This window comes from Rhamphochromis sp. 'chilingali' (assembly GCF_963969265.1).
Source record: "Rhamphochromis sp. 'chilingali' genome assembly, chromosome: 2".
Lineage (NCBI taxonomy): Eukaryota > Metazoa > Chordata > Actinopteri > Cichliformes > Cichlidae > Rhamphochromis > Rhamphochromis sp. 'chilingali'.
Window position 1 is genome coordinate 20,274,307 of NC_137930.1, and position 13,067 is coordinate 20,287,373.

Genomic DNA, 13,067 nt, shown 5'->3' on the forward strand with positions numbered 1-13,067 from the left:
TAGTCAAAGAAGAATGGGCTGGTATTTCTCAGGAGATTTGTTGAAAACTACAACAAAATCTGCTGCAGACTGTTATCCAAGAAGATATGATACATGTTTGACTATTAACATCATGGGACTAATAGTTTGGAAACCGATAGTTTAGGTTTTTGTTCGTCTTAAAAGATGTTCGTTTTAAAAATCCCTTGCTCTATTTAACAGATACTCTGGAAATACTTAACCAAAATATGAGGCTAATAATTCTGTAAGCCTCTCCTATAAGACCTCTGTCTGTCTACCATCCCGAGTAGCTTGGTCGTTTTAGAGAATGCCCTACATCAGTCGTCCCCAACCTTTTTGCGCCACAGACCGCTTTATGTCCAACAATATTTTCACGGACCGCCCTTTAAGGTGTCACGGATAAATACAACTAAATGAAACCAGTACCGGTACGAAAAAAACAAGATTTATTCATAACACACGGGAAAAGACCCAGGGAATCCGAGTTAACGATAAAAAACGATTACAAAAATAGCCGAGCCTCAACTCTCATGGCCCAGTATCAAACGACTCCTAGTCCATGGCCCGCCGGTTGAGGTTGTCTCCTGGTTTCTCTTTGCCTAAGCTAATTTATTTTCTGCTGGACACAATAAGAAAATCACTTATTTTCCACATGTCAGCACCAAATCTACTCCATAAAACATCACAACGCGCTAAAATACTCGCCGCATTCTTCATGCCTTTACAGAACCTGTGTAAAGTCCCCAACCTCCTTTCCACCTGATTTTTTCCCTCACTGTTGTACATCTGTTAATGAGTAACACCTTAAATTAGATTTTTTTTAAAATGCTAACATAAGCCAAAGGTAGTTTGTTGGTTCCAGCTGTTTCTAGACATTTTTAATCTTATTACACACCTGTTGCATTAGACAGCAGCAGCTGGTAATATCAATAATTACTGATTTATCCCTGCAGAAATGGTCAGTCTGCATCTAACAACCAATATGTACCGCACTTCAGACAAGTGAGCTATGAAAGTTATAGATTAGATGCTATAGTTTTATAAGCCCAGTTAGGTTGTGAATTTTCTAAAGAAACTATGAAACCATTGTTCTACGTTACTGAAAGGTTACTGTGAAATGTTGCGCTTAGTACTGTACAAGAACTGAGGCAAACACTCTGAATGAATAAATCTAACATATTTAGCAAAGTACTTGTTGGAAGTTGCTGAAGTACTTTTCTAATTACTAAATCGTCATATTATATTATCACAGAGGGAATGAAATGGCGTCTTTGTTCACAGGAAAGTAACAGCAGCTGCAGAGCAGCAGCTGAAGAAACTGTGGCATACAACTAACATCTATGTTTATCCAACGCTTCATGAGTATTGTGAAAAACTAGCCTCCCACTTCCCAGATCCGCTAAAGGTAAGATATTGAGTTTTTCATTGAATTAGCTGTCATCATGGGCTGAGGCTGTCATTAAACAGTGTGCTGGTCTGTTCCTTGTCCAGGTGATATATCTGACAAACAGCGGCTCGGAATCCAATGACCTGGCAATTTTGATGGCTCGTCTCCACACAGGCAACAACGATATAATTACTTTAAGGTCTAAATTTTTCCTTTTTTCTATGACTAACAAAGGCATCCTACTCGCCTCCTGATGAAAGAAAAATGTAAATTCTGTAGAAATGTTTGATTTTTGGCAGCTTTGGTAACTAAACTTCATAGGCATTGTTTACTACGAAGCAGGGTCAACATACCCAGAATAATCAGCCTAATCAGTCTCATGAAGGTGGTTATTGACCCAGGGTTTCGCATGAAGGGGGTGGTGTTGCAGCAAATGACCAATCACAAACAGGGATGGGTCTACTGACAGTGTAGCAGCTCATTTTACAAAGGAAGATAAAACTGACATGATTGGAAATATTAAAGAGGTTAAACATGTAATACAAACTAAAGTCAACACAACAGCTGCAGAAAGTGAGCAGAAGTGTGATTGGCTATACTAGAAAGTAGTGTAGTATTATAAATGCTGTATGAATGTGTTTTATGCTCTTCTGCATATCTTGATTGCAATAAGTGTTTATCTGAGTTACTGACCTCTGGCATCAACGATGCATTTTCACCCAGAGAACTGCCGCTCACTGCTTATTTTCTTTTTTCTTCTGCAGAGTTGATCAGCAGATTCTGAAATATTTAAACCAGCCCATCTGGCACCAACAACCACGCCATGTTAAAAGTGACGTTTCCTTATGATTCTGATGCTCAGATATAACTTAAACAAGTCAGGCTGTCTGCATGCTTATCAAACTGACCAGGGAGGTGCCCTGTTTCAAGGATCTTTAAGACTTAAAAAATAATTTTAAATTGTTTGCAACCAACAGAAAATTGCAGGAATAAGACTGCATCGGAGCTGCCATATTTCTCACAGGTGCTCACAAGGAAACAACAAAGGCTTAAGACAATTATAAAAACCTTTTTGTAGCCATACAGAGCGGTCGAAGGCAACCTTCAGCAATGCTGCCGCTATTTTCCAGAGAACTGTCAGTAGGCAGTACTTGTTACTTTATACTTGTTGATCTAGTTAGACGTGCAATATAAATTGTCATGATGCCACACCTTTGTAACATTGAAATTGCTCATGTTGAAGCGGCTTTGCTAATCCTATAATCTTGTTTCGTACTACCGGCCTCAGGTTTTTGTTTGTTTTATTGTTTTACAGTTTTTACTATTCTCCTTTTTTATGCTATTAATTCATGTTATTTTATCTGTTTGGAGGCACTGAAAAGACAAGCACAGAGTTAAAGTAAATCATAAAAAACAACGTTGAGGATTGCGGTATTGTTGCTAGTAATGTGTATTTTTGCCTTCTAGAGGGTCATATCATGGTGGCAGTCCACAGACCATTGGCCTCACTTCCAATGCAGCATATAAATACCCTGTTGCCAGTGGTTTTGACTCCACAAATGTAGGTACTGCAAGAAGACAGCAAAAAAAAACAAAAAAAAACTTTGTTGTATCTGAAAACTGGAAGATTTCCCATTCAGTGCATAAAGACACATATAAACAAGTTAAATTAAACAAATTAAAGAAAAAACTGCAATAAAACACTGGCATTAATTTGTTGAAAATCTTTTCAACTTTTAATCGAACATTACTCACAAAAAGATATTACCTCATATGCAAATCTCCTTGTTGTTCAGTTGGGTTGAGTAGTCAGTGAGTCAAAAAATTTTAATTTTTAACTCTAAGCAAACTTTTCAGTGATCCCTGGTGCCCTATGATAGTTAATAATTGGCTTAAAGTGACACATTTAAGGTCAAAATGTATTGAAGGTGTGTGTCACTGAATATGTTTGCATTATTTAAACTAATTCATTTGCACATTTTATATCTACTTAATTAAATATAATTCTGAAATGGGCTGAAGGTGGCCGATGCTTTCGCAGCAGTAAAGTTTGGTGATGCTTTATTTGTGCTGTTAAACTGAAATAAGCAGACCTAATTTCTGTCCAATGAACAGACCATGTGTCCCGATGTGTTCAGAGGGCCTTGGGGAGGAAGCCACTGTAGAGACTCCCCCGTTCAGACCATCAGAGAGTGCACTTGTGCCCAAGGTACACACACATGTGCACTTGTGGCTCAGCGCTAATTCACCCGTTCTGTTCTAATAAACAGAATAAAAGAGGGAGATGTTTTTAATTTTTTATAATAGTCTGTCTGTATCCAGGTGACAAAAAAGGAGATCTCTTTGTTTGGGGGGTCCTTTGTTTTGCATAGATCATTATTGATTGACACATGCATCTAAACAAAATTATATACTTTCATTTTTGTAATTTTCTGTTTCCCTTTTGAGTTGTGATTCAAAAACATGCACTTCTTTCAAAATACAGAGTAGGGCAGATTACTTATAACCCCGAAAACAAGGCAGCTGTTCAGTATTTACTTCTTTTAATGTTTTACCACTTTCAGGAATGTTAATAATAACCTGTCTCTACTAGACCACTTGAAAATGGTCCCATTGTCAGCACAATTTCATGGATTTCTGCACAAACCAAACATCTGTCGCTGCAAAATAATATCTGAATCAGCCAACCATCTAAACTGACAAGAAAGTTTTTTTTGTGTTGTTCCCCCTCCACAGGTCACTGCATGGCAAATGAACAGTACATTGCACAACTCAAAGAGACATTTGCTACAAGTGTCCCAAACAGAATAGCTGCTTTCTTTGGAGAGCCGATTCAGGTACTTTATTCAATTGTAGGGTTAGGGTTTCTTTAAATATTTCCTTTTTTCTTTTGGGGTTAAACACGTTGTTACGCTGAATGGATTGTGATTTAATTTAGAATAGGCCTTTGTTAATATACTGTCTATGTTTGTTGTTTTACCTTGTTCAGAGTGGTCGCTGTGTTTGTGTTAATTAAGATGTGACAGTGGGATGTGCACGTGTGTGTTTATACAGGGAGTGGGAGGAGCTGTGCAGTATCCTAAAAACTACCTTAAGGACGCTTACAAACTTGTTAGAGAGCGAGGAGGAATCTGCGTTGCTGACGAGGTTAAGTGCAAATGTTAAATAGGTTTTCTAATTAAATTTTTTTTAGCTACATTGTTTTGTTTGGGTCAGTTTTTTGTTTGTTTTTTAAATTCTTAAAAAAAATCTTTAAGCCTGCCACAGCATATTAGAAAGTGGAGATTAAGCACATCAGTACATGTGCTGCTACACGTGTTGAATCTGCTGTGTTATTTCCATTTAAATAAAGTGCTTTATGGTAAAGCATTGTTATAAAATATTCCTAAATGCATTAAAAAATAAGAAAGTAACTGCCAATCACTCATAAGCTACCAAGTCAGTGGGCATAAACACTATGTTTGCACATCTGTGCCTTAACCACACATACTAGTTTTACACACAAATGCAGGAGTAGGTGGATTTATTCTAATAAACTTTGTTTAGAAAAACCTGTTCTCATAGGAAAACTTTTCAGTATTCTTGTTTCAATACAACAACCACACAAAACAGAAAAGCCCAAAAATCCCCCAAATTTTATACACGATATTGAGCCCTGGATTTTTTTTCTTCAGTCTTGAAGAAATTCAGTGAAGAGGTGGGCGTTATTGTTTCAGTTTCTTCAGTTGTAAAATTCTCCTGCTTTTTCACTATTGCGGTGCATTTCTGTCTCCAAAAACAACAAATTATTTTGTGTGTGCACTTAGTTTGTACGTACTCTAAGACCATTTCTATGCACATCTTACGATAATGTAGCATGTGTATGTACATATGTCAGTATGTACCTTATCTCCTCCCTGACAGGTGAGCCAGTCTGACTGAAACTGTGGAAGAACATTGCCACACTTGCATCAATTATTAACATCCAGATGTTTTAAAAAAAGATTTATCATAAATTCCAATTCTTCACCCCCCTGTGACTGTAATGTTTCACAGGTCATGTTCAGAGTATGTCACTCGTCTATAATTTAACAGTCACCAAAATGTATGTCTGTGGCAGTATTTTGTTCGAGTCACCACTGAATATGGAAGGAAGACAAAAGTGCTGCAGGCTAGGATTAGTGAATGAGACTCAGCGTTTGAAGGGAAATGTTTTATTATCTTGATTAAATTACAGATTCCTACAACACCCCCAATAGGTATTAAATTCTTATGGACAATTAAGGTTTTTTGGTTGTTGTTTTTTTTTTGCTTCCTTTACTGTAGTACTCCAAAAAGGGGGAAAAATAAATAAATAAATAAATCACTTAATCATCATTTTTTCACCTGGCAGGTCCAGACTGGATTTGGACGAACAGGAAGCCACTTTTGGGGTTTCCAAGGCCACGATGTTATTCCTGATATGGTTACAATGGCAAAGGGCATTGGCAATGGATTCCCAATGGGAGCTGTTGTTACCACACCAGGTGAGAATATACTCTAGTGTTTGTAGATCTGCTTCTATACTCAAGAAACATAAACAAATACATTTAATTACATTATACATTATTTTCACTGGCAAAATGTAACTGGCCGTGGTGAGACAGCATCTGTCTCTTTCTGCCAGGTAGTGATGGAGCTTTTTGAATGTGAAGACTCAACAATTTAACATGTATTTATAGTTTATCAAAAAAAAAAAAAAAAAAACAAGGACACCATGAAAACGTATTTTTTTATTTATTAATTATTTTATACTTTTCAAGCAACAAGCAGACCATATTTTCTTTTTTCTTTTTTTACTGAAATTGTGAGTGAATGAAATAATCGGCTCTCCAGTTGTGACTCACCACTTCAGCCAAGCTCTCAGCAAGAAATTGAGGAAAGGAGACAAGGAGGAAAAAGTAGTTCCACATTGAATACCTAAGACATAGATTGATTTGAAGAAAAGCTTCTAGTACTTGTTCCATTAGAACAACGCTGCTGAAGCCCTGAGAGACTTGTAACGTTGTATTAATAATGCTGTGAGCCTCAATGTGAGCCTCTCTTTGTTTATCATATAGTAGCTGTATGACTGATGTGCTACCTTGAAAAGTACCATCAGACTCCCATTTTTATCCATTTTGGATTGTTAGTGTTAAACAATACTAAAAGACCTAGCATCAAGTTGATAAAGAGTTCAACATGAATTCATTTTTATATAAAATACTTTTGATAACACAAAAGTATTTTATATATCTTATATTTTGAGATGTAATTTGAACGGAGCAGTCGCTGGAGGTTTGAATTTGTTTTTTCATTTTTTGTTGTTTTGGTTTGGTTTTTTTTTTTGGTTTTTTTAGAAATTGCAGCCTCCTTTGCCAAGGGGCTTCACTTCAACACCTTTGGGGGAAATCCTTTGGCTTGTGCTGTGGCTTCATCGGTGCTTGATGTAGGAATTCTTTAACCTTTTCTAAATGAAGCCTGTTCAAGATAACAGTGACAGCAGCGACACTGAAATACAGAAAAAAAACCCTACATTTTTCCTTAACAGACAATCAGAGAGGACGACACCCAGCAGAACAGCCTTCGTGTGGGCACCTATCTGATGACAGAGCTCGCGAAACTCAGAGACAAGTATGAGATCATCGGTGATGTCCGTGGAAAAGGCCTGCAGATCGGTGTGGAAATGGTCCGAGACAAGGTGCTGTGAGCCTTGTGCTCATATGTTTATACAATACATATTTGCATTGTGCCTCCCTGGGGGCGTTGGCCAGCATTGCCCCAGTTAACTGTTTTCTGCAGCATGTGTGCCATTTTTAAATTCCGAAACATGTATACAGACATTCGTATACACACCTGGCGTAAGGTTTGGTCTTGTGATCGCAGAGTCTGAATGTTATTTTGGTCATTTTATTAATCCTGATTGCAAATCGGAGAAAAAGCCCAGTTAATACATAATTTCAAAACAAAACAAAAAACATGTATTTAAACAGCCATAATTCTGTACACACCTTGTGCTTGTTAGAGGACTCCTTTGACCTATAAAATCGTGTGTTTCTGAAGAAACATATCCTGCGCCGTTCTCACGTGCTCCTAAAAATCAGGCTTTTGTTTTAGAAAAGAAAATAGATTGAATATCCTATAATATCCTATGATACACATTTATAAAATACAGTAATAGTATTGTTTTACTTACCATTTATGAAGGCCATGTTAAAAAGCTCATACATATTACTACTGACATTCCCACCTGTTTTACTCAGATGTCATTCTAAATCACACTCTTGCAAATCTCTGAACACAAAGTGCATCATTTAGCACACTTTCTTTCACCTGTAGGAACACTGGCCTTCAAAATGCAACACACTGATTTAGAAATTGGTCCAACTCTTTCTGCACGTTTGCAAACTCAACTGGAAGAACAATTTAATCATGTGTCAGAGTATAAAAGAGGCTTTGAGTCATTTCTTCAAGTGTTAGGCAAGAAGCTGAAACAGGAAGAACAAAGAGGAAGAGTGAAAGGGAGTCTATGAGGAAGTTTTTTTGGTCAGTTCAGCTAAACACGTATTGCAGTAATACACATATATTTCTTACCCTTTGGGATCTGTGTAGGGTTTCTCATTGTACTTGCAATACATGGTGAAATTAGTAAATTTGCTCAACATATACATTAAATAGGTCCTTTTTTTTATTATTCTTTTTTTTTTTGGATATAGGTGCTCAAAATCATTTGAATACGTAGCATGACCTCACCAAACCAAAACATACATGAGCACTTTTGATGATACTGTTTTATATTTATCACATCAGTGTTTGGATGATGGTCTGTGAGAAGACATCAGGTAATATCTGTGTGTATTGTTTTTGTGGAAGGAACCCGTCTTGAGAAGAGAGGACATGTTTTGTTTTTTTGAGTGCTGTTTTTATTTCGCAAGAGATGTGTGGGGTTTTGACAAAAGCAGCAAACTCTTTGTTTGCGTTTGGAGTTTTGAGAAACCGAGTCACAGTTTCTGGAATGAACCACACAAATAAACATTAGGAGAAAAAGTGTAATGAGAAATGAAGTGGGTGAACTTTTCATTCTGAATCAGAAGATCCCAAATATAAAAACATAGTCAGTGAAATTTTTATTTATTTAATTATTTTTTGCTGCCATCTTTATTCATTTATTTACTTTTTATCTGTGTACCAACCATCTAGTTAAATGTTTTTTCTTTTGCAACATGGCTGCAGGTTGTGAACCATATTTAGTCACTCAGAGTGTGTGTCTTCTCAACATACATAATTCAAGGTTAAACAAATGAATTCAAATCCATTCACTCACTCCATTTGAAAGCTGAAAAGAATTCCTGTCTGTATGCTCTTTTCAGAAGGTTTGTCATAGACATTTGTGTCCTTACTTTGGTACATGTTGTCATGAGCTGTTGTGTGAAGCAGGCCGGGTTAGGACCCAGATGTAGGACTCAGAAACTGGACTAAACTTAAAGGCAGCTTTATTTTTAGACTTACGAGAAACAGAATACAGGAAACTTAATTATTCAGAGACTAGGACCCTGAATAGGAAATACTGGACATGTAGAGGGGAGATTGCCATCAGAAACTAAAGAAAACTGAAGACTTAATTACACACATGAGGTAAGGGCAGAGTGGAAACGTGGTGAACAGAATCCACTAACAATCCAAGGGAAGCAATGCGGAACATCACACACACAAGATGAAGGACTATTAAAGAAAAACAGGAAACAACATGAGACAGAGACCCAAACTTAAGACATACAAACTTGACACAGGGAAACGGTAAAGAAATGCAGAGACAAGACTGAATGGGGATACAAGACTCCCTTGACACAACAGGTAGACCATACAACCACAGAGACAGACAGACACATGTTAAATTTATTTCAACATTCTTGTCTTATACCATATACTGTGATTATTAGACCACCCTACACTGTTCCAAAAAATAGTACTGTCTTTCTAGAATATCATGAAATTTACATAAGTAGACTGTGATTTTACATGTCAAAGGTAAAATAACATAACATCACTGTAAATATAGTAAAACACAATTTACTTGTTTTTTAAATATATTTTTTGTACATATGCATATTTAGATTGTAAAAATACATTCACAAATGTATCATGATCTCACAAATATCTGTCAGTTATTTGAAAGATCGAACTGTTGAATTCAAATGTAATGCTATGGAAAAGTATATAACATGATTCCTATAAGCTTGTGTTACATCACATAAGTATTATTATCGTTGCTATTTAGGGCGATCGTGGCTGAAGAGTTGGCAGTTCGCCTTGTGATCAGAAGGTTGCCGGTTCGAGCCCTGGCTCGGACACTCTCGCTATTGTGTCCGTGGTCCAGACTCTTCACCTGGTGCGATATGGCAGCCTCGCCTCTGTCAGTCTGTCCCAGGGCATGCAATCCATTATTATTTAAACCAACTGCTAACTGTATATTTATACATTTACGTATTATGATTCATATTGCCACATTCATTGACCTTGTTTATAGGTAATTTCATTGTTACGTTAAAATGTTCCTAATTTAATGTCTAAAAGCACTTGGAAAAGGCAGAATCCCATGTGAAATTAGCGCAACAAACTCTATTTTCATTACTGAAAATAACTGTATTTTCATGAGAAAGTTATTTTCTGTTATTTTACGCTAGTATTTTGGCGCCCCAGCTGCCGGAATATTAACGTTTTTTTAACATTAGTATTTTTCCTATTTATAGATGATTTCATTGTTTAATCACATTAACATGTTCCTAATTTAATGTCTAAAAGCATTTGGAAAAGGCAAAATCCCATGTAAAATTAGCACAACAAACTGTATTGTCATTACTGGAAAAAACGTATTTTTATGAGGAAGTTATTTTCTGTTATTTTACGGTAGTATTTTGGCGCCCCAGCTGCCGGAATTTTACCGTTTATTTAAGATGTTTTTTGTAACAGTGTAGAAACAAGGAAATACAAATATTTTACAAATCTGTCACACAAAACTTGCTTAAAACTAAAAATTATATTAGTTATTCAACAAACAACTACATAGTCCTTACTTACGTATAATAACCAAAAGACTTAATGCCCCTTAGGCATTGAACAGCTTGCATTCTTGCTAGCTTGGTGCACTTTGACAGGCTCTTTTGATATTGACTTTCAGATCATTTCTAACTAGCCCGAGAGACCTGCTGTAAATGAAACTTTTGTAGAGTCTATCTTTGAGTCCATTGTAGGCCTTGATTTGGCCACTCCATCAGTTCGAGTACTTCCTTTTTCTTGTTTCTTGGTCAAAGAGTCTTTGCACAGCTTTGAAGGATGTTTGGGATCATTTTTTGTTGGTATATAAACCCACAACCAGTCGGTTTCAGTCCAGAAGGGATTCTGGGATGTTGAGATAGACCTTGTTTATGATTCACTAATGTCAGTGTTCCTGGGTGGTTCACCCAGTGTTCTCAGTTTGTTCATGTTCAGTTTATTTTGTCACACGTTCTCATTTCCTGTTTTGCTGTTCCAGTTACTTCCATGTGTCATTAGTCAGATTAAGCTCAGCTGTTCACTCACCGGTCCCTAATCACTAATCATTCAGCCTGTGTATTTAAGTTCAGTGTCTTGTGATGTTGTGGTTGCCGTGTGTGCTTTCAGCTCAGTCAGCCATTCAGTCATTCAGCCAGTCTGTTCACGAATCACCAGTCCTCACCTACCTGCAACTTTTTGGTGTTGACCAAAAAGTCCAAACTTGGATTTCTGTGTCTAGACTTCCTTCGTCCAGTCATTTGCAGTACAGTGTTCATGCTTCCTGGCAATTCTGAGGTGTTCTGAGATGTTTGCAAGTCTGAATAAGGTCTTCTAAACAGCTATTCTTCCCTTTAAGCCTTATTCATTGAGTCCTTTGCTTGTGGTCACACTGGAGTGCCTCTCAGACTCTGATTTAGAAGCTCATCTCTGTCTGAAGATCAGCAGTGGTCTTCTTTCTATCTCTAGTAATTCAAACCTTGAGGTGTCTGACATCTGCTTCAGTCAGCTTTTGTTTTCTGATTTTGTTTTCTGCCTCCAAAGCACACTTGACCGCTCTGTGAGAACACTTTATGTCTTGCCCTACTTGTCTCAAAGACCATGCAGCATCACGGAGTGATTTCATACAGACGCTTTCCTTTTCAGCGAGTTCTCAGCAGTTTACCATTTTGGCACACTTGACCGCTCTGTGAGAACACTTTATGTCTTGCCCTACTTGTCTCAAAGACCATGCAGCATCACGGAGTGATTTCATACAGACGCTTTCCTTTTCAACGAGTTCTCAGCAGTTTACCATTTTGGCACACTGGCAGTCAGAAATTAATCAAGCATAACATCCGACCACTAAAAACTACTTTTTTGCTCAGGAATCCAAGTAAATAACTGTAATTTGGCATCTTAATCAAAAAATAATTATTTTCTTGATTATTTTTTCTCTTTTTTTTTAATAAAGCTGTAAAATTGAAAATTGGTGGATTAAAAACATTTATTATATGTTAACATTAAAAATATCATTTTGGTTAAAGCGCTTGCACATACTGGTGGATTAACTTTTACAGAAATGTTAAAAAAAAGATTTTTGGTAAGTACTAATGCTCTTAATATAGGACAGATGTGACATAAACTTTACACTGGGTGGTACACATACATATACTATTTTTTTACGTGTAATGTTTATTGTTTAAGATTACGGATTAGGGATATAAAGAATAAAGAACAATTTGTCCTTATTATAAAGAATAAATAATGTTACGTATGACGTATACTGTCACACACCACATCTCATAGAATTTATCAGTGATGCACCATGTGCATCAGGCAAATATTTATTTCTCCTTCTATGTTTAAAGTGACTCAGGACTAGCCATTTGGTAAAATTATCCTGGTAATTAAGCTGGATAAATTACTGTGCTTACCAAAACATCCACCCACATCCGTTTTGTCTATTATGTGTAGGCCAGCCGAGATCCGCTACCCCCTGAGGCAATGGCTGAGATTTTTGAGGATGTCAAGGACATGGGAGTCCTGATTGGGAAAGGAGCAATATATGGACAGGTAATTTCACCCACTCTCTAACCTTCTGTATACTCATGTATGTGCTAGACTGCAGTGTGGCACCAATACATGCTGTGTCTGCAGCACAAACCTAATCGTTTTCTAAAATTCAAGCACACTTGTCATTTTGCTTACTTTCCTTTTTCTTTTTTACCTTGGATCTAAAACAGACATCTGAGCAGTAGCTCACTTTGATAATACATTAAATTACAGAAAATGTTGGTTTTGGAATTCTTCATTTCTCTGTCTGTAATTGTGCCTCCAGCTCTCCTCATCATGCTTTACTGAGACATTGTGATGTCAACACTGCTATTTAGTTCTTCTATTTATGGCTTTAGAAAACAACATGCTGCAGGTATTTTTGTGGTAGCAGAAAACTGATTATTTTTGTAAAGGAGAAAAAATCATGATGTTTTAATAGTCCAGAATCCTACAGGACTCACTTCTTAACTTGATGTTAACTGAAAAAGAGAAATTGCTGTGTATAAGCCATTTGGTTCACCTAAAATGTATTTTTATATCTAAGTATTTTTTTCTTTTCTGTATGCCCCCCACCCCCCAAATGATGGATAATTCAATACAACGGTGTCTACTGTTC

General features: G+C 36.8%; 1 protein-coding gene across 2 annotated transcripts in view; it reads left to right on the top strand.

The window, feature by feature from the left end:
* The window catches only part of LOC308392548 (alanine--glyoxylate aminotransferase 2, mitochondrial-like), a 20,277-nt gene that overhangs the window by 2,144 nt on the left and 5,066 nt on the right, over window positions 1-13,067 (top strand). For both annotated transcript variants that reach the window (XM_080875618.1, XM_080875617.1), the window contains exons 4-13: window positions 1,282-1,405; window positions 1,492-1,586; window positions 2,855-2,948; window positions 3,503-3,596; window positions 4,124-4,224; window positions 4,442-4,534; window positions 5,760-5,892; window positions 6,745-6,833; window positions 6,936-7,085; window positions 12,371-12,469. In XM_080875618.1, coding sequence (XP_080731744.1) covers window positions 1,282-1,405; window positions 1,492-1,586; window positions 2,855-2,948; window positions 3,503-3,596; window positions 4,124-4,224; window positions 4,442-4,534; window positions 5,760-5,892; window positions 6,745-6,833; window positions 6,936-7,085; window positions 12,371-12,469 — 1,072 coding nt within the window. The remainder of the gene's footprint in view (window positions 1-1,281; window positions 1,406-1,491; window positions 1,587-2,854; window positions 2,949-3,502; window positions 3,597-4,123; window positions 4,225-4,441; window positions 4,535-5,759; window positions 5,893-6,744; window positions 6,834-6,935; window positions 7,086-12,370; window positions 12,470-13,067) is intronic.